We start from the raw sequence: 21,990 nt of genomic DNA on the forward strand, positions 1-21,990 counted from the left end.
GTATGAATTTCCTGAAGGAATTGATGTACCTCCAAACATCAGTCAGTACAGTCAGTCATCCCTGGGGAGTTCACATGTGGATTATCTTCTGAATGGATTATCTTTAGGAGATTTTAATTCCTAAGCTCTTTTTCCCACACCTCCTAGCATACTGTACTGCCTGCCATTCTCTTCCTCCTCCACTCAACCCACAACCCACCCAATCAGTATACGCTTAGGTAGTAGAAACAACTTTTAATACTATTATGAGCAAAACAAAATCAGGTGGTGAAAACGATGGTCAGAAAACTAATATTCTAAATTTTAATCTGTAGCCAAATTAATTTTTAAAAATTTTCTCCCATTTCAGTATTTTGCTCATTTCCCTCTTGGACAAAACAGGGATCATAATTCTTATGTTACTTACCCCATAATTTGTTGTGAGGAAAACATTTTGTAAACTGCAAAGCCCTACAAATAAATGACTGTGAATTTCTCTTACTATCCATGCCATTGATCCACTCTATTAGTTTTTTATTCAACAAATATATATCAAACAGTTGCCGCTTGCAAGGGATGATAAGTTTACTTTGCCCCTTTTTAGTAAGATCAGGCCGTCTTGTGTGACTGGATATCTGGGCACAGGAGCCTTCATGAAATATGCTCTGAAGATTAGTGAACCGAATTCTGGCTATTTCTTTTTGATAGCTAATCCTGAAGTCATTATTAGGATAGATTTTATTTTCAGGTGCGGCTTATGATTAGATAGCACTTCATTTTATTGAAGTTTTTTATTCTTGAATGTTCTCATGGAATTTATTCCCAAATTTCCTTAAATTAACCATGAGCAAAGTTTCAGTCCTTGAGAGAATAAGTGGGGCAATCTAAGGTCAACAAGTTACAGTGGCAGCTGCCAAGTATATGAGCAGTAATTGTTTTAAGATTTGTTCTTGCTGGATAACTGGATATGGATCTGGGAGCTGGAAAATCTAGGCTGAGAGCCAGCCCTTTGATGCCCAGGCCTGTGTGCAAGATACCACCATGGTTATAGGTATAGACAGAGTTCAACAAGTATTTTCAGAATGCCTCTTGTGTTCTCAGCATTCTACTAAAAATGTTGTTTATGGGAAGCGGGATAGGGGAAGGGGGTTGTTACAAAGAAATACAAAGCAAACATCTTTTCTTATGGGCTTCACATTATCTAGTCAAATAAAACTAATAGGCATAAGAACCAGTTAATAGAATTTATATAACCAAAGTGCTTTAATATGTTAACCTATTTGACTAGATGGCAATTAAGCACTAACATGTATTCTAATGATTTTTCGTACAAAAAGATTTCAGAATAGGGAGGAATCCCTGTTGACTATAGCAATAGGAAGAAACTTCCTGGAAGCGGTGGGATTTGGGCCTTAAAGGATGGGATGGCTTAGATTTGGATCAGCAGAGAAACATGAAAGGAGATGAGCTTCCAGATGGGAGATCCATTAACAAAGGCTTAAAATTTGGAATAAGTTAAATATTGTGTGTGCAGGACATATTGAGGAGGTCTGCTTGGCTGGAATAGAGTACACGTGTAGGTGAGCAGTAAAAGATAATTTTGTGTTAGTCGAGTGGGGTCAGAAAGGCAAGGAGGGAAGATCTGACTCAATAATACCTGGTATTTATATGACACTTAAACGTTTGCAAAGCACTTAAAGTGTATTATTTAATTAAATCCTCAAGGCAACCCATAGAAAGAGAAAAGGAAGACATTTTGACTTTCCTTCCCCTCCCCCTCTTTTTTTATACTCTTTTGAGTGATATGTCATTTTACTCCTCATAGCAACCAAATATTAGCTAGTTTTGTGGCCTTGCCGAACCTTTCTTGGGTCAGGCCTTGCAAGTATTATCATCCCCATTTTGTAGACGAAGAAGACCCCCAGAGAGCATAGCTTGCCTACGGTCAAATAGTTAGCAAATGTCAGAGGAGGAATACATTGTTCTTTACTACACCATGCTTTCTCTATATTCCCGTAAACATCTGGGAACTATGATGGAGCAGGAGAGTGATGTAATATGCTACTTTAATCCTAAGCCTGCCTCTCTTTTAAGATTCACTGAGCTCTGGGCTCGATGGCACACACCTGTAATCCCTACTACTAGGGAGGCTGAGGCTGGTGGATCGCTTGAGCTCAGGAGGTCTGAGCTTCAGTAAGGCTGCCATACTAAGGTGCCCGTACTAAGTCCAGCATCAATATGATGAGACCCCAGGAGCAGGGGGATACCAGGCTGCTTAAGGAGAGATGGACTGGCCAGGGTAGAAATGGAAAATAGAAAGGTCAAAGCTTCAGTATTGATCAGTAGTGAGATTGGATCCCTGGGTGACTGCCGTGCTTCTAAACAGGGTGCCATAGGGAGAACTAACCCTCCCTCCTCTCCAAAATAAAAAAAAAAAAAATAAAAAGGAAGTTCACTGAATTTGCTAGAATTCTTGTCTGTCCATGAGATGGAGATAATAAATAAGACCCTAAAAAAATTCATCAAAGACTCATCAAAACCACTAAAACCAAGCTAGCATGTGTTTTCTGTAGGAGTACAATGATGTGTCATTGGAAAGAGTGTGCTAAGAGAGGTGGAGGGGAAGAAAAGTAAAAATGTCTTCCTTTTCTCTTGTCCCTCCCTTCCTTTTCTTACCTCAGGGTTCTAGGACTAAGTGCCTGAAGAAAACCAGTCAGTCAACAAGCATTTATTAATCTCCCACCAAGTGCCAGGCACTGTGCTAAAGCACTGGAGAGGCAAAGAAAGGTTATTTTCTGTATGACCAGTACATCCTTGGTCATTGGGGATCCGTAGAGCACAAACCTATGAAAACCATGGAGAATCTGATAGTTTGCCGGTAGTCTCAGCATCCATCCCCATTCAAGCCCATAAAACAAGGTAAAATAACCTGGCCTTAGTCTGTACTCTTCCATCTTTCTCCTGTGTTTCTTTTGATAAAGGTACCAGCGAATGCAAAAATGCATGAAAAGGAAGGAGGTATAGGAGAAAACAGGCTCTCTAGGTGCGTCATCCGCTCATGAATCATTTGAGGGATGGTGAGGAGAGGAAATTGTCCTTCAGTTTGGTTGGGCATTCCCACCCACTGAGTAGCTGAATGCTGACTTAACTATAGAGGTTCTTCTGTGAAGTGAGGCCTTGGTGTGACTGAATATCTAAGGTCGTGGTATGTAGATCCACAAGGGACATCTGTGATCTTCTAGGCCAGGGATCAGCAGATTCCAGCCCAGGGGCCAAATCTCACTGTATTCTCTCTTTGCTTTTGTTGTTGTTTGTTTTGTTTTGTTTGTTTTTTTGAGGCAGTCTGGGTTAAGTGACTTGCCCAGGATCACACAGCTAGAAAGTGCCTGGGGTTGCATTTGAAATCAGATCTTCCTGACTTCAGGACCCGTGCTGTATCCACTGTGCCACCTAGCTGCCCCTGTATCCTGTAAGGCCGGGAAGCCGACTGGTTTTTACATTTTAAAAATATAATAAAACTTTATGTAAAAGCAGAAAAAACATTCTTAGTTCAAACTATACGAAAACAGGCAGGAGCTGGCCTGAATGCCAGAGGAGGCTGGCCTCTGACCTAGGACAGCCCCCTCATTTGACAGTTGAGGAAACTGGGGCTCAGAGAAGTTAAGTGACTTGCTCCAATTGGGATTCACTCAGATAATAAGCAGCAAAGCTAGGATTCAAACCCAGGCTCTCTCTGAAGCCAAATGCTGTGCTTTTTCCATTTCATCCTGCTGCTACACATAAACCAAGTGGGGGAAATGGATCCTAACCAGAAAAACACAAATGGCTTTTCAAAGGTGACAAAGGAGTTAAGCCCTTGGTCTTCTTGGCTGTGTTCACAGATCCACAGCACAGAACTTTTGTCCTTTCCCAGAAGTCCTTTGCCTTGGCAAAATTCTGTAATTTTGACAGAAGTGTTTAATTTTAGGGCTCAGTGCCATTCAGAAGGGGTTTACTGGCAAGGACCAGTTCTACATAACCACAGCTGAATGCTATGTTATAAGAATGCAGTTTAGACGCTGGATTGGTAAGACAGAAGATAATGAGATGGGGCAGGGGGAAATAACAGGGCTCTCTCCACAGCAGTCTACAAATTGTCATGTTTCATCCCTTGGATGGCTGGTTTTGTTGAAGCCGTACTTAAAACAAGCTTTTAAAAATCAGAGAGCCTTCTGGTTTCAGGGAAGTTCAAGAGTCGTTTTTCATGACTGAGATTGCATCTTAAATGCTTGTGACTGACTTCTAAAAATACTTCCTTTTAAATGGTGTTGCTTAATAGTGTAGGAGAAAGAACAGTTGACTTGGGTTCATTTCATGGTTCTGATACTGTGTATGACCTTATTAAGCTCTCTGAGCCTTAGTGGCTTCCATAGCCTACCTCTCAGGGTTAATGTCATGAAAATACTTTGTAAATCTTAAAGTGCTCTATGATTTTGAGTTATTGTGTATTGATTTATGTTGTATGAGCTATGGAAGCATCTTCCAATTGTTTGAAATTGTTTCTGTTCAGAAATTGAATTTGGATTACTTGAAGGAGCTTCTAATTTTCACCACAAATTGGAAATCAGTTGCCTTATTTTTTGCAGAATATTTTCCTCAGGTTATTAATTTTTTTTTACTATATCTTCCTCTGAACCTTATACATTTATTTACACATTATTAATTTTTAGCTAAATCTAGATTGTGGACATTATCAAAAGTCATTGTTCAGGAGGAGGTGTCACTTGAAGAAACCAGGGATACCAAGATTTTAATTAGTCAATTAACATTTATTAGGCATCGGTGCCAGGCATTAGGGACACAAAGAAAATGAGATAATTCCTGCTCTTGAGCTTACGTTCTTTATTTAAAAACTAAACTTTCTTGATTTTTAAAAATTTCTACATTTCCTGCATTTTCCAAAATATCTCTCTCTGTTCTCTGCCCCAGAGAGCCATCCCTTATAACAAAGCATAAACAGAGGCCAGTAAATCTAGCTAACAGATCCTAGAAGTCTGACATCTGTTCCACACCCATGGTCCGCCACCTCTGGGAAAAAAGGAAAGGAGGTGACTTTTCATTTCTGTCTGACTCTCTTCTGGAGTCAGTTTTGCTCATTATAATTTCACATCTCTTAACTTAAATTGTTCTATTTTTGTTCTTTCCAACAACATTGTTGTAGTCATTGGGTATTATTTTCCTGGTTTTTATTACATCATTTTGTATCAGTTAATAGAAGTCTTCCCATGCTTCTTTATAGTCATCATATTCATTATGTCTTACAACGTAGATGAGAGGTGGAGTGATGTGTATATGGAACAGCAAGAACAGGTTGGATGAACCATGACATACAGGAAGAGGAGTAATATATAATAAAGTTAAAAATGTAGGTTAGAGCCAGATTCTGAAGCACTTTAAATACCAAACAGATAAGTTTATATTTTATCCTAGATTCAGTAGGGAGCTATATGAGTTTTTTTGAAAAGGGAAGTGACATCATCAGAACTTAAAATTATTTTGAGAGATGTGTGGAGGGTGGACCTGAAAGAGGAGAGACTTGAGGTATTCCAGTGAGGAGGCCATTGTGATTGTCCAGGTGAGAGGTAAGGGCTTGAACAAGGGTGATAGTCCTGTGAGTAAAAAGAAGAGGATGGATGTGAAAGATGCCATAGAGGTAGAAATGACAAGATTTGGCAACTTATTGGGTATGCCACATGAAGGAATGTGAGGAGTCAAGGACCATACTAAGTGAGCCCAAATGACTGAAAGGATGGTGGTACCCTAGACAGAAATAAAGATATTTGGAAGAGGAATGGGTTTTGGGAGAAGACAGCAAATTTTACTTAGGATGCAATTAGTTTGAAATGACTGTGGTACATTTCCTTTGAAATATCCGTTAGGCCTTTGGAAATGCTTGGCTAGAACTAAGGAGGAAGACTAGGTGGGGCTCCTAGATAGATTTGTGAGCCCATCATGCCTATTATTTGGGGGATGGTTAAACAAGTTGTAGGACTTGAACATAATGGGATATCACTGTGTTGTAAGACATAATGATTATGATGAATATAGAGAAGCTTGGGAAGACTTCTATTAACTGATACAAAGTGAAGTAGTCAAATCCAGGACAATAATACACAATGACTACAACAGTGTAGATGCAAATCATAATTAAACCCAAAAGCTAATAAAGTCAGGAAACAAAGTAGTATAGAGAAGGAAGAAAAGAACCCTTTCTGGGAACTGTGTCCTATCCCATGGCTCCATCCAGAATAGGCTCTTTTCTTTCTTCTCTGTTTTTGTTTCCTGATTATATCACATTGTGATGTAATAGTTGCATTGTTATATATTTTACATATTAATATATAACATTGCATATCACTGAGGGAGACTAACAGTGATCAGTCAGGTAGGACGGAGAAAGAATCAAGAGAGAGAGCAGCATCTTGAAAAACCAAACAGTAGAAAGTATGTAAGAGAACGTGGTCAACAGTCTCAAGTGCTGCAGAGATCTTGAGAAGGATGAGGACTGAGAAAACACCATTAGAATTGTCAGTTCATGGATTGTTGGTAACTTTGGAGAGCAGTTTCAGTTGACTGAGGAGGTTGGCAGCCAAATTGCAGGGTTGAGAACTGAGGAAGATGAGTGTGAAGTAGACGGCAAAGAATAGAAATAGCTTTTTTTTTTTTTGAGTTTGGTTAAAGGGAGGCAGCATATGGGATGAGAGCTTGAGGGGATGGTAGGGTGTGCTGACAGGGAGTTTAGGATAGGGTGTGTTTGTGGGCAGCAAGGAAGGGAAACTCTAGTAGATGGGGAGAGATTGGAGATTAGAGAGAGAGGGGAGGGGATGATTGGGGGCAACGGGGCAATATGCTGAAGAAATTAGGAAGAAGGGATAGGATCCAGTACAAATGTAAAGGGATCTATCTTGGCAAGGCGAAGCTTATCAAAGACTAAAGTAAAGGAAGAGACAATAGGAGATAATGTCGAGGGGTTTTAATAGAGAATGACAGGAAGTTATAATCGGCTAAATGGATGGAATTCGCACTGGCTGGAATTCAAAGCCCTCAGCAATGGAGGCAGAAATGTACCATAGGTTGTTGGCAGTGTAAGTCTGAAGCTTGTGAGAAACGTCTGGGCTGGAGAGAGAATTAGGAGTTATCTATGGAGTGATTAGAGCCCCTTAGTTTAAGCTGTGGGCTGACTGAAATTGTGAAGAGAGAGAATGTGGAGAGAAATACAGCTTATACCGTATTGTGTAGGCCTACGAGCCTGATTGTCTTCAAGTTTGGCAGCGAGATAGTGCAGTGGATAGACCCGAGTTCAAATCTAGCCTCAGATACTTATTAGCTGTGTGACCCTGGACAAGTCACTTAAGCTTTGTCTCAGTTTCCTTATTTGTAAAATGGAGATGACAACATCCCAGGGATGTTTTGAGGATCAAATGAGATAATATTTGTAAAGTGCTTTGCAATCTTAAAGTACCGTATAAATGCTAACTATTATTGCTGGTGTTAAATTCTTACCGTTATTTAGGGTGTATCGATTTGGGATGCCAGATGAGGTTACAAAACTTGTCAAGATTTTCTTCCTAGGGAATACATATGGTTTTTTTTTTTAATACATCCTTTTTTTCCTTATTGGACTGAATACCTATAGGTGAAGGAGTCACAAGGTGATAAATGTAAAACAGGACAAATATACTTGCACATTTTTATGGTGAATTTCCCTTCCTGAAAGTGGAGAGTGTATTCTTAACTGTTATTGTTGTTCAGTCTTTTCAGTCATGTCTGACTCTTCATGACCCCATTTGGGGTTTTCTTGACAAAGATATTGGAGAGGTTTGCCATTTCCTTCTCCACCTCATTTTACAGATGGGGAAACCCAGGCAAACAGGGTCAAATGACTTGCCCAGGGTCACACAGCTAGTAAGTGTCTGGGGCTAGATTTGAACTCAGGTCTTCCTGACTCCAGGTCCAGAACTGTACCTACTTCACTACCTAGCGGCCCTTCTAACTGTAAGCATTGTTCCATTATATGCTTTTTGCTTTGAATGTGCCAACTCCAAGCTCAAGTATTTGCTCCTTTATATTCCTTAGGTGCCCCAGTGAGTGCCTGCAAAGGCTACCAGAGCAGTGGTTGAGGGATGTCTTGGAAGAAATTAAGTCCAGTGACCCTTCTTCTAAACTCTGCGCCACGAGACGCAGTGCTGGGATTCCCTTCTACATTCAGGTAACCAGGAGACTCGGGCTTTTCCCCCATCACTGAGGGCATCGAGTCTGGGGATATAGAGCAAAAATCCTTTTATTACCTCCAACCCCAGCCCCTGTGTCAATGAACAGATATGACATCAGGAAAATCTCTACCAATTCAGAAAGAGAGGGAGGGAAAGAGGTAGAGAGAGAGACAGACAGAGAGACAGAGAGACAGTTGATTTACTGTATGGAAACTGTGTTCCTATGACAAGTATTTTTTGAGAAGACAGCGAACAACAATACATGGTCCAAATCCCTGCCTGCCTTTAGCTGGAAAGCCTAACTGCAGGAGTGTTTCAGATGGAGCCATCTTGCATTTTTCCTCTTGCCTCTTTTCAGGCAGGATACATGCTGCTCTTGTTAGGGAAAGGGATCATAATACCAGAATGTCAATGTATTGGGTAAAGCAGACTGTTCCTGTGCTTGTGGGCTGGGGAAGAGAGGGAAGAAGCTGCAAAGCAAGGAGAGATCATTCATTAAGCCAAAAGGACGCTCCAGCATTGAATATCCTTTTTTTTTTCCATCTTTTTTAACCTTTTAAAAAACCTTTTTAAATATTCTTTTCTTTTTAAATTTTGAATTCCAGGTTCTCTCCTTCCCTCCCACCCTTTCCCCCATCTACTGAGAAGGCGAACAATATGATATTAATTATACATGTGAAATCATGTAAAATATATTTCCATATTAGTCATGTTTTTTTTTTAAAGCAAGAAAAATAAATAAAGTACGAAAATTTTACATCAATTTGCATTCAAAGTTCACCAGTTCTTTCTCTGGAGGTAGATAGCATTTTTTCATCATGAGCCCTTCAGAATTGTCTTGGATCATTATATCGATCAGAGTAGCTAAGTCTTTCACAGTTTATCATCATTACAATATTAATATTATTACACACAGTGATCTCCCAGTTCTCACTTAATTTCGCATCAATTCATATAAGTCTTGACATGTTTTTCACTGAATGTGCATTTTAGCCAAACTTTTTTAAAGTGTTCAGTGGAACCGTATTTGGGGGAAAAAAGAAAAGAAAAAACAATTAAGGCAAGATTAAAAATGTGGGAAAATTCCAAATGAATGAGCTGAAGTTTTATTACTCAGTTCTCCCCACATTCTTCTCTTTCGCTCCTTACGTAGCCACTCAGTTCCAATAGACACCATATGCAGAAGAAAGGCTTCATTATGCTTAAAAGAAAGAAGGATGTTGATTTGACACAGAGGTCAGCAATGTATAGTTGCTCAGGGTTAAAGCTGGTAACCTTCATAAATCAACTCTGTGCTGGCCTCTACTGGGCCACTGTTCTTCCTCCTCAGTGTGATACATCCTATAGCAATGTTTGTACCTCACCTGAGCCTGAATACAGATGTGAACGCAAGGAAAATATCTCATTGTTTGATGTGAACTGTGTGCTTTTAGCGCACTCTTGGTACCCCCACCAACATTAAATGATCATGAACTCCGTAAGAGCAGGGACTGACTTGAATTTTTTATTTGTGTATGTTTTCCATCGACATATCTGTTTACATTGTTTTCTTTCCACTAGAATATAAGTCTAGATAGTAGGGACTGTAGGTTTTTGTATCCTCTGCACATAGCCTAGTACCCAGCACATAGTAGGATTGATGTTTATGGAATTAATTGGTATTGTAGTTCTTCAGGGTTCTTCTGTGCAGCTAAACAAAAGTTAAATATTAGCCTATGAATGGTGTCTTTCAGAGGCCAAAGGACTAATTTTACAGGGAATTTTATTCTTAGTTCTCCCTTTAAAGGAGATGATTCTTATTACAGAGTCTTTGTTATAGTATCTGATGTGCAGTTCTCTATTTTGGAGTTACTATTAATTTGAAATTAATTCCCCTGGCCTCTGCATTTTTAGAGCAGGCAGGTATATTAGAGATTATCTGGCTGGACATGTTCGTTTTACAGGTGAAGAAACTGAGGAGTAAAAGGTTAAGGGAGTAGCTTGAAGTCTGGGTGACTGGAGCTCTCTAAAGCTCCCAGCTCCAAGGTCAGTGCATTTTGCCCCACAGCAAGCTGCCTTCCCACTGCTTCATGAATGATTCAAACAAACAATTGAGAACAGACAGGTTGCAAGATTACTCTGTGTGACTACGAATCTATATAGATGATCCTTGGAAATTCTGAGCTTGGGACTGTTGTGTGGGGCAAAGGGAGTAGTCGGGTGTGTATAAGGGGAGAGTACATCGAGGCCTGTTAATATCTGCCCTGTTTTCCCACAGGCATTGTTGGCTTCTGAGCCAAAGAAAGGCAGGATGGATTTATTGAAGATAACAATGAAAGAATTGATCTCTTTGGCTGTACCTTCAGGTGACTCACAGAGTTCAGTCCCACAGGTAATAATTAAAACATACTCCCTCAAACTCTTACCAGGAAGGCAGTTGTTTTAAACTGTTATTGTCTTTAAAGAAAAACAAAACTCAGAAAGAACTCTCATTTGAGTGGACCTGCTATTGCTGTATAAGTCAGGGACAAGACAGATATTCAAAACCATTTGGATTTTGTTTTTGTTTATTGCCCCTCCCTCTAAAATAAGCCTTAAGCACCACTTCAGTGGCTGTGTATTGTCTCTATAAGAAGTTGTTTCTAAGCTGTGGTGAAACATCCTGTTTCTGTTTGGGAGAATTTTGTATACAATAGTGATTGCCTCTGATATTTATAAACTAATATGATCTCACTTAAGAATTTCCCATGTGTATCTCTCTACCATTGGGGCATATTTAATAGCATGGGTCAGGCAAAACTTTTCTAAAAAAAGTTACCACCCAACCACCTTTTACAGGTGGAGAAACCGCATCTTTTCATTTTAATATTAGGTTATTTTAAGCCCCTCAGAATCCTGTTTTGTGAGATAGGTTTCAGTTATTAAACTAACCAAAGAGCATTTTCTGAGTTTTTAACCACATGCCCAGGCACTTTACTAGGCCATGTGAGAAACATAAGGAAGCATGGGACCTGGTCCACACCCTGTCCTGATAGAACATATAGCTTAGTTGGGGAGAGAAGGCAAATACACGTAAAAAGATATCCAATAATACAGGAATGTTGATGGTGAATGCCAGATGGAGTATACTCCAATGCTGGGCTTGCTCTTGTAGTATCAACAGCAGCCTCAGAAATGTAGTTGCCACCTGACAGCTGGTGGCTACCAGACATGGCCTGTGTTTGGTTGGTTAGCATGTGCTCTGTATCTTCTCGAATCAGGGATGGGGTCTCATTCCCCATACGTCAGCACCCCGTCCGGTGTCTCTGACCCCATCTTCCATACTCTTCCTATAAGTGGCATTGAACAGGTCTGAAGAACTCCCACTCTGACCGGAGGGCCCACGCTCCCGCTTTCCAGCTCCATCTGCCTCCTGCCATAGCGGCATGCACACCTGCCCCTACCTTTACTGCAGGACCCTGCTGGTCCCCACCTTACTGGGAGAGCACACAGGTGGAAGGAGATGAGCAGAAAGTGAAAAGTTCAGAAAGCAGGACATAGAATTCTACCCCAGACTTTGAGAAAAGAGATACAGAGACATTGTGAAAACAAAGGATAGGGAAAAGGATAGGAAGATAGGAGGCATGAAATGGAAAGATAATTTTTAAGGAATAAATTTTTATTGATATGTTTTGTTTTTACATCACCAACATCCCCCCCTGCCCCCTTTTTTTTTTGCTTTCCCGAGAGCTATCCCTTATAATACAGAATGAGAAAGAGGGAGTAAAAAGTTTGGGAAAACTAAGCAATTCATCAGTAAAGTCTGACACTATTTACAGTATTCCTCACCCAAAGTCTGCCATTTTGTGAAGTGAAGGCATGTGCCTTTTCATAAGAGAGGTGGACACTGGTGTCTAGGTCTCTTATTCTTGTGAAGAGGTCGCGTAGGCAAGCCATTACTTGTTGAACCTAACGTATGCCCATCTCTACGCTATACTGTGAGGTATACAAGAGAAAAAGACCCACTCATTGCTTTTCAGGAGCTCGCCATCTCTTGAGTGAGTCCAGACTTATCCATATGAGAGCGAGAAGAATATAATAGAAAATGAAGCACTCGATTGAGTTACAGAGATAAATGCTATAAAAATTAAAGATATTGCCATTGTTTCTTAGAATAGTCAGTATATATGTCAAATAGGGAAGGCTTCATGCAGGAGATGGGGGCTAGTCCTTGAAGGCTGGGATTGAAATTGTTAGAGAGAATGCAAGATTGTTGGAGGAGACTTTGCATGTGGAAGGTAACATTTCACCAGGAGATATGGACGTAATGGGCATCAGATACCACCAGTAACCTGCGTGTTTCATTTATTGACCATAGATTTAGCAGCTCTTTAGTATTTGAGTTTGAAAAGTTTTCTTATGTTTATTTAAAATGAATACCTTTCAAAATAAATGGTCATTTGGATGGGCTGTTTATAAACCTTTTACACTGAAATTGAAAAAAATTATTGAATCCCTTTTCAAATAATTTTTCTTTCTGTATGAAATCAAGTTATTTAGATTCTCCATAGACTATTCTGTTAATCTGGATATTTTATATGTTGGTATATATTCAACTTTTTCATTTTGTCTTTGTAATTTGCATGTTGTATATGGTAGTTTCCAGTCACTTTCTTTACTTCCTCTTATGTGTTGCTATCCTCCTCATTTTTTATTTTTACTAATCTGGTTTTCCTTTCTCTTATAAAAAAATCAAATAAGAAAATATTTTGTCCATTGGGCCCTCAGAAAAAAACCAGCTTCTAGTTTTGTTGAATACTTCAATAGCATTTTGTTTTCTTTTTTGTGTTTATTATTTGATTTTCAACATTTCTGTTTTTGTACTTTTTTTGAATATTATTTTGTTAATTTCTAGGTTTTTTAGTTGCCCAATAACCTCATTAGTCTTTTTCTCTAATCTTTTGATATAGGTTTTTAGTAATAATAATTTTCCAAGTCACATTTATTTCTGTAAGTGCTTCTGAAAACAATGGGTTTCAGTTGTAAGTAATAAGTAATAGCCATCCCACCCTCTACCACATATGCAGATTTATATTCTTTTAGTGACCATTTAAAATTATTTTTAACACATTCTGAAGGTTTTGCATTTTCTCTCTTGATATGTTTTAGTTTTGTTCTGCAGCTTGAAAGAATTTCAGGGTCAGTTATGTTTTTTTTTTTTTTTCTGGCTGTTTTTGTTCCAGGTCCATGCTCTAAATATCCTTAGAGCTTTGTTCAGAGATACTCGTCTGGGTGAAAACATCATTCCTTATGTTGCTGATGGAATTAAAGCTGCAATTCTGGGCTTTACATCTCCTGTCTGGGCAGTAAGTCACTCCATTGTTTTCATTAAATTGCATGTCAGAATGGGTTATTATTGATTGGATATTCATTCATTGGACTGCTGGGAAGAGACACTTTTTCAAAATGTTGTAGTGGATAGCACAGGAAAGCAGATTACATGGTCTAGATTTTATTTTTTTATATACATTTGTATTGGTCTTTTGTTTACATATCTCTTACATTTTCTGCTGTATTCCTCCTGCACTGCCTCTTGGAGAGCCATCCCTTATAATAAAAAACAAAAAAAGATTTAGAAGGAAAAGAAGTTCTATCAAAAGAAGTTGGTTGTTGCATGCAGCATCGTTTACCCTGGGCCTCCACTTCTACAAAGAAGCAGAGAGAAGTGTCATTTCATATCTTTTCTTTGGGACCAAGCTGGGTCATTATAACTTTACAGCAGCACTCAATTTCTATTGCTTTGGTGGTGGTTTCTTCTTATATTTTTGTACTTGTCAGATATGTTGTTTCCCTGGTTCTGCTTACTTCACTTTGTATTAGCCCAGTTCCATGGGCCTAAGTTTTCCTTGTGCTTCTCTGTATTTACCATGCTCATTATTTATTTTTATTTTATTTTATTACAAATTAGAGCTTGATTTATTACTTTTTATTGTATAGATTTAAGAAAGTGATGGAGAAAATGTCAACAATTAAGATTAAACTTACAAGTATATAGCACATACCATTTTTTAAGAGCAAGCTATTAAACATTTACCAGCCTACAACTGGCCTTCATTATAGGTCTTCAAACAAAGATCGAATGATAAGTTGTTGAGGATGTTGGAAAGGAGAGTCCTGGTCAGTTATGTTTTTCACGAGACCTAGATTGCCTCTGAAGATCTTCCACACCTGAGATTCTCTGGTTCTTTATTTTTTATTATTATTGTTGTTAACTTTATTTATTTTTAGTTGTCAACATTCACTTGCATAAGATTTTGAGTTCCAGATTTCCTCCCCATGTCTCCCCCCATCCCAAGATGGCATTCAACTTGATATGGGCTCTACACATATATTCATATTAATCCTATTTCACATTAGTCATGTTGTAAAGAAGAATTAGAAGAGAGAAAGCAAATAATATGCTTCGATCTGCATTCATACCCCATAGTTCTTTTTCATCATGAATCTTTTGGAGTTATCTTAGATTCTTGCATTGCTAAGAAGAGATAAGTCTATCAAAGTTAGTCATCTCACAGTGTGGCTGTTACTGTGTACAGTATTCTCCTGGCTCTGCTTACTTCTCTCAACATCACTTCATATAAGTCTTTCGGGGTTTTTCTGAAGTCCATCTGCTCATCATTTCTCATAGCACAATAGTGTTCCATTACGTTCATATACCACAACTTGTTCAGCCATTCTCCAACTGATGGGCATCTCCTCAATTTCCAATTCTTTACCATCACAAAAAGAGCTGCTATAAATATTTTTGTATATATGGGTCCTTTTCCCATTTTTATGGTCTTTTGGGATACAGCCCTAAAGTGGTATTGCTGGGGCAAAGAGTATGTACAATTTTATAGCCCTTTGGGCATAGTTCCAAATTGCTCTCCAGAATAGTTGGATCAGTTCACAACTCCACTAACAAGGTATTAGTGATCCAATTTTCCCACATCTTCTCCAGCATTTATTGTTTTCCTGTTTTGTCATGTTAGTCAATCTCATAGGTGTAGTGTGTTACCTCAGAGTTGTTTTGATTTGCGTTTCTCTAATCAATAGTGATTTAGAGTATTTTTTCATATAACTATAGATAGCTTCAATTTCTTCCTCTGAAAACTACCTGTTCATATCCTTTAACCATTTATCAATTGGGGAATGACTTGTATTCTTATAGATTTAACTCAGTCCTCTATATATTTTAGAAATGAAGCCTTTATCCGAAACACTGGTTGTAAAAATTCTTTCCCATTTTTCTGCTTCCCTCCTAATCTTGGTCGCATTGGCTTTGTTGTGCAAAAATTTTTCAATTTAGTATAATCAAAATTATCCATTTTGCATTTCATAGTGTTCTCTATCTCTTTGGTCATAAATTCTTCCTTTCTCCATAAATCTGACAGGTAAACATGTTCATTATTTCTTAAAGGACAACAATATTCCATTGTGTTCATACTTCGTAGTTTGTTGAGCTGTTCCCCAATAAATGGACATTTACTTTATCTCTGGTTCTTTATTGCCATAAAAAGTATTGCTACAAATCAATGTTTTGGTATCTATCAGTCCTTTTGTTATTGATCTCCTTAGGTATATTGTTGTTCAGTCATTTTTTCAGTCATGTCCGACTTTTTGTGACCCCGTTTGGGGTTTTCTTGGTAGAGGTAATGGAGTCATTTGCCATTTCCTTCTCTAGCTCCTTTTGCAGATGAGAAAACTGAGGCAAACAGGGTTAAGTGAACTTGATCAGGGTCACACACCTAGGAAGTATCTGAGGCCAGATTTGAACTTAGAAAGATGAGTCTTCTCTATCCACTGTACCACCTAGCTGTCTCCTTAACTACATACCTAGCAGTGGAATCATTGGGTCAAAAACCATGGATATTTTACTTACTCTTTACAGAGTTCCAAATTGCTTTCCAGAATCATTAGATCAATTCATAGCTCCACCAACAATCCATGATTATGCTAGTCATTCTATACCCCATTTGGTATTGACTATTCCCATTTTTTGGTCATTTTTGCTCATCTGCTTGGTATGATTGAAACCTCAGAGTTGTTTTGATTTGTATTTCTTTTATTAGCCACGTGGAGCATTCTTTTATAGGATTCCTAACATTTGTAGCTCTTCATTTGAGAAGTATTCATGTTCATTGACTCCTTATTTATTGCAGGATGACTTTTAGTCATATATTTCTGTAAGTTGTCTATATATCTTCAATATTACATGCTTATCAGGGATATTTGATACAAAGATTTTTTCCCTTCGTATCCTATTTGTGTTTATTTTGTCTTTAGAAAAGCTTTTCAATTTCATTCAATTGAAATTATCCATTTTGTCTTTTGTATTTCTTCTGTCCCTTCTTTTTTTTTTTAAGAATTCATCCTCCACTGTAGTAGTGAAAGGTTTATAATACACTTCTTTTCTAACTTTTTTTACGATCTAACCTATAATATTCATGTTGAGTATTCATTTTGACTTTGTTGTGGGATATGGTTTAAGGTGCTGACCAGAACCTAATTTCTGCCAGACTATTTTTCTCATCCATTCTTGTCAAATAGAGAGTTCTATCAAAACAATTTATGGTTTGGGGTTTAATGAGCACTGGCATCATTGTCTTCAGTTATTTCTGATTCTTCCTTGTCCAGTCTTATCCATTAATCTGTTTTTCTATCTTTTAATCATTATCAAATGATTTTGATGGTTATTAGTTTATAACATATTTTGAGATCTGAAAGTGCCTTTTTATTTCTAACCTTTTTCATTATTTCCTTTGTTATTCACTAGACCAGAAGTCAATGGATAATTTACAGTGGGTCTGTGAAGTTGGATGAGAAAAAAAATTACGCCTTTGTTTTCACTAACCTTTGTATTCTGTGTATTTTACTTTACTCATTTAAAAATATTATTCCGATAAGGGGTCTTTAGGCTTCCCTAGACTGTCAAAGAGGTCCATGACACACACAAAAAAATCTTTAACCCCTGAACTACCCTCTACCATCCTCTCATTCAGTCATCCTATATCTCTCCTATCTTTCACAGCCAAACTACTTAAAAAAGCTCTCTACACTCCCTGCCTCCATTTTCTTCTTCTCACGTAAACACCATGAGCCTTTGCTGTCTGGCTTCTGATCATTATGTTCTCTCCAAAGTTAGCCATGATTTCTTAATTGCCAAATCTCGTGATACTTTCTCGGTCTTTATCCTTTTTACCTCCCTGCAACACTGGATGTTGTGGACCACCCTCTCCCCTTCCATACTTTGCCCTCTCTGAGCTTCCCCAACACTGTTGTCTCCTGGCTTGCCTCCTACTCATTCATCCATTCTTTTTCCCTCTACTTTGCTGGCTCATTATCCACATCATGCTGTCTTGTCTTGTCCTGTCCTGTCCTGTCTTCCTCATATCACTACTCTCTCTCTCTCTCTCTCACACACACACACACACACACACACACACACACACTTGTCTCTTGGACATTTCAGACTGGATGCCCTGGTGACATCTAAAACTCAATGTATCTGAAACTAAGTTAATCTTTTCCCCTCAAAAACTCCTGCCTTCTAAATATCAGTATTTGAATTTTCTAGTTATTTTGAATGGGACTTCCCTTCCTGTTATTTCTTCCTGCATTTTGTTAATTACTGCATAGAAAGGGTGTTTGTTTTTTGTGCGTTTATTTTTGTAGCATGGTGCAGTTTATCATTCTTTCTGAGTATCGCATTGAGTCAGCTGATTTCCTTTGTTTTGTGAGACCATGCACTTCCCAGTGTGGGTTAGAGAGTAACTTTTGGACACCGTGGCCAACATAAAGTAGTAGTACAGTGGGCAGCTTGTTTCTGTCATGCTCTCTCTGCTACCCTGTAATCACAGCATCAGGATTGTTTGAATCTAATGGCAATTTTTTATTAAATATTTCTAAGTGTGGTGTCTACTACCTAGGTCAACTCTTGTCCCTAACAGAATTTTAGGATTCTCCAGGCCCTATAGAATTTTCTTTTCTGGTTCAATATAAAATGGATAGACTCAGGTTTTATATTATTTAATAAGAGGATCTTTGCAATGCTAGAATATGACCTCAGGTTTGTAGGTGTTTGAGTAAGGAAAAGTGGATTGGTAAGAAAAGAGTGCAAAAGAAGCTCATTCTTCCTGTGTCCTCTTCAGGACTGGATACTTTGCTGGGGAAAAGTCTGTATTTAGGTAGGCTGATCCATACCTCTTCACAGCTTCATGTTGATCATCTTTCCACCATGGACCACCATGTTGTGATGATGGCTCAAGGCGCAGACCACCAGTTGGAATCAGTCAGTCAGTAAGCATTTATGAAGGCCCTGGGCAAGACAAGGAGGGAAGACAAACACTGCCCTCAAGGAGCTTACCCTGTGCTGGGGGCATATGACATGTTCACCAGCAAATAAATATAGAATATATATTTTTAAAAATGCAAAGTAATTGGGGTGGGAGGGTGGGGAAGAGAAACTGGAAAGACTTTAAAAGGAGGCAGCACTTTATCCCAGCCTTGAAGGGAGCTCAGGGTTCCAGGAGGCAGCTAAGATAAGGGAAGCCTTTATAGGTTTGATAGAGCAGCATGTACAAAATCCCAGGCCCGCTAGTCCTGGGAAGATGCCATGTCTAGAAGTCACATAGAAGTCATTCTCTACCTACCACCCAAAATAAAGAGACCCCAAATGTAGCAAACTCAGCATGGTTAGGAAGAAAAAAATACAGCCTTTCACAAGGTATCTTTTCAATTAAAAAATAACTTGATGACCAACTTACATGTCCCTTGCTCCTTGTAGGGATTGCACTCTCTACCATTTCCCCTTCCCCCAAAGAGCTTTTAGCTGGGGCAAACCTTTTCCTCGTGGTTGCTGATTTGTTAGTTAGGCCCTCACTGACTTTTGCATTAAATCTCTTGGCAGTATCCTGGGGTGGGTAGCTCCTTGTTCCTAGCACAGGTTCCCACTCTACTGGCATTTTCAGGCCCATTCCCTGCTCCTTGCCCACAATTGGATTGTGTTGGCCTGGGAAGGCCCCATGGCTGTTGTGCTTCTAGGGCCTGCTTATGGGAGTTTTTGCTAGTATCCCTGGGACCCCGCTCTCAGGATGGATGGAGACCCATGGATTAGGCCAGTCCTGAAGCTCAGGAAGAAGAAAAGGTAGCAGTTAGGGAGCTTGTAGAGCTAGGAGGAACAAGGCTTTGGAGGAGTGAAGAGAACAAAGTCAATTGCTAACTGTAGTTGTTTAATACAGCTCTGGAAGCCAAGGACATAGGAAAGATGGGAGAGATCCGCATTTGCAGAGGCTTCTAGGAGTAGCCCCTCTCACAGAGCAGTATCCTGGGAGATTCTCCTCTAATTGCTTTATAATGAGACCCCATGGGGTCACACTGGGGACTAAAGACGTCAGTCAGAGAGAAAAGGGTAGAGCTCAGCAATGTGGAACTGAAATATAGACAGTAGGCTCAGCGATAGTGGCTTTTCTGAATCTTCCTACTAATGTATCCCAAATGGTCCTCCTCCTCCTTGAGGGGCACAGATCTCGTCCAGCCTGACAAGGCAGCAAGGGCTGGGGGATATGCCCAACACTGAGACTTCCAAAGGGAAAGGTGTTAAGAAGCACATTTACAGGAAAGACTGTGAAAGAGTCATCAGAGTGATTAATAAAGATGAATGAATGAAGAGAAATAAAAATTAAGGGAAATTATCAATGAAATAAGGACAGGAATGATAGTTCTTAAGGAAGAAGCCATCAAGGAACTAGAGAATTTAGAACAGAAGATGGAGACCCTTTCCATAGCAGTAGATTCTGTGAAAAAGAGAATCACAGAATTGTAGGGCAAAAATTCAGACATAGAAGAAAAACTGGAACAGGATTTAAAAATAAGATTGGAAAAAGACATGATGAAAATCATTCTAGATGAAAATATTTTCATTTGTTGGGGCAACTGGGAATGAAAATGTTTGCAATACATCGTTAACTTTGTATTTTTATATAATTACTATTGTATATTACCCTACCTCAAGAAGACCTTTAAAATGCAAATTTATGAGCCAAATTAGAGTGTGATTATTTACATTACACAAGTCTTTGCCACAGATTTTCCTGTTGGCTTTCCTTATGTAGTGCAATCTAGTGTATTTAAAATCTGATTCAATATACAGAAATTTGATTTGTAAGATAACTTTTTAGGAACACTTCTATTGCCTAAAGCAGAGTACTGCTGTACTTGCCATTTTTTTTTTCCACTAAATTATAGACTTTAAAAATTAGCAAAATGGCCTTAATTCAGATTGTGGCTCAAAAGAGTATTTTAGGAATGGCATTAATGCATGTATTTAAGAATGATTGCTAACAGATTCTTTACATTAACATTCCCTGACATGAGATCATATGAGTCCGTCATTTGACCAGTACCAATCATCAGCCTATTTTAAAAGAGTATATTTGATTATTTTATGCATTAAGTAAACTTGTAAAACTAAATAGGAACTAAAGAAGAAATCAAGTAAATGTTCAGCCAGAAAAAATGAAGCATTTAAGTTTCCACATCCTATTCAAGTGTTTCGAGGAAGAAATGTTACTAGTGCATTAGTATGAGGACCTTTAGAACTGAAACTTTCTGTTGAGCAAAGTATTATCATCTCTTATTTAATAGATGAAACATTTGAAATGCAGAAAAGGTGACTGAGTGAGCTAAGAAATGCCAGAAAGGAGACAAAGGCCAGGTCTTTTCACATCTTGTGAATTGTAACTTCCGCTTGATTTCTCATTTCTCCGTTCATTCAGTTATTGTTAAGTGCCTACTCTGTTCAGTGCGTGGTACTTAGCACAGGACATCATCAGTGACTGTCCATACTCCTAGGATAAAATAGACTCCTTAGCTTGATATTCAAGGCCCTTCACAGTATATAGCTACTGGCTTCCATTTTTCCCATTTCCCATTATTCCCCATCTTCCATAATGGAAGTGATACTTCAGCCAAACTGTACTAACTGGCCCACAAACTTAACATTCTGTCTTTTACCTTGGAGACTTTGCACAAATCATCCTCCATGTTTGGAATTCACTCTCTGATTTCTGTTAGAATCCTTACTTTTTTTCAAGGTTCAGCTCAGGTACTATCCGCTTTGCAAAAACTTCTGTGATTCCCCTAGATAGTGTTCATTTCCTCAGTTTTACCTTGTATCATACTTATTTGTATACATAATATATTCCCTTCTCTCCCCACCCCCACCTCCATTCCTTTAGTAGAAGGTACCCTATTTGAGGGCAGATAATGTTTTATTTTTCTCATTGTCTTCCCAGTAGTTAGCATGTTTAATAAATATTTCTTGGACCAAATGCAAATTAAGTAAAACATAGCCACTTCTGTCAAGGAGGTTACAATCTAGTTGGGGCGATAGAATGCATATATGGATAAAAACATGTAATCCAAATTTGAATATGATAAGTACATAAAAAGAATACAAAGTATTATGAGATCAAAAGACAAAGAAATTCCAACAGGGCTACAAGGAAGAGGTTTTTCAAAGATTTTTGCATTTTTTTCTAGTAAAAATACTGAATACAGTTACCACAGAAGCCGTTTATACAACTTGAGAAACTAAATAATTTTTGGTTGTATTTTTTTTGGGGGGGAGAGTGGTAGAGAGAAATGTGCTCCTGAGTAGAGCAAACTGACATGAAGTTAACTGCACAGCTGCAAACGCCTTGTTCTACTTATTATAAACTGGCCAGGTTCAAAAGGACAGCCGGATAAGATTGATGCTTTC

At 38.6% G+C, this 21,990-nt stretch overlaps 1 protein-coding gene across 1 annotated transcript in view; it reads left to right on the forward strand.

Annotated features, from left to right (window-relative positions):
* Positions 1-21,990, forward strand: part of THADA (THADA armadillo repeat containing) — a 445,161-nt gene that overhangs the window by 95,612 nt on the left and 327,559 nt on the right. Inside the window, exons 23-25 of the mRNA XM_036750973.1 lie at positions 8,095-8,227; positions 10,489-10,602; positions 13,433-13,555. Coding sequence (XP_036606868.1) covers positions 8,095-8,227; positions 10,489-10,602; positions 13,433-13,555 — 370 coding nt within the window. The remainder of the gene's footprint in view (positions 1-8,094; positions 8,228-10,488; positions 10,603-13,432; positions 13,556-21,990) is intronic.

The sequence above is a fragment of the Trichosurus vulpecula genome, chromosome 3 (genome assembly GCF_011100635.1).
Source record: "Trichosurus vulpecula isolate mTriVul1 chromosome 3, mTriVul1.pri, whole genome shotgun sequence".
NCBI lineage: Eukaryota > Metazoa > Chordata > Mammalia > Diprotodontia > Phalangeridae > Trichosurus > Trichosurus vulpecula.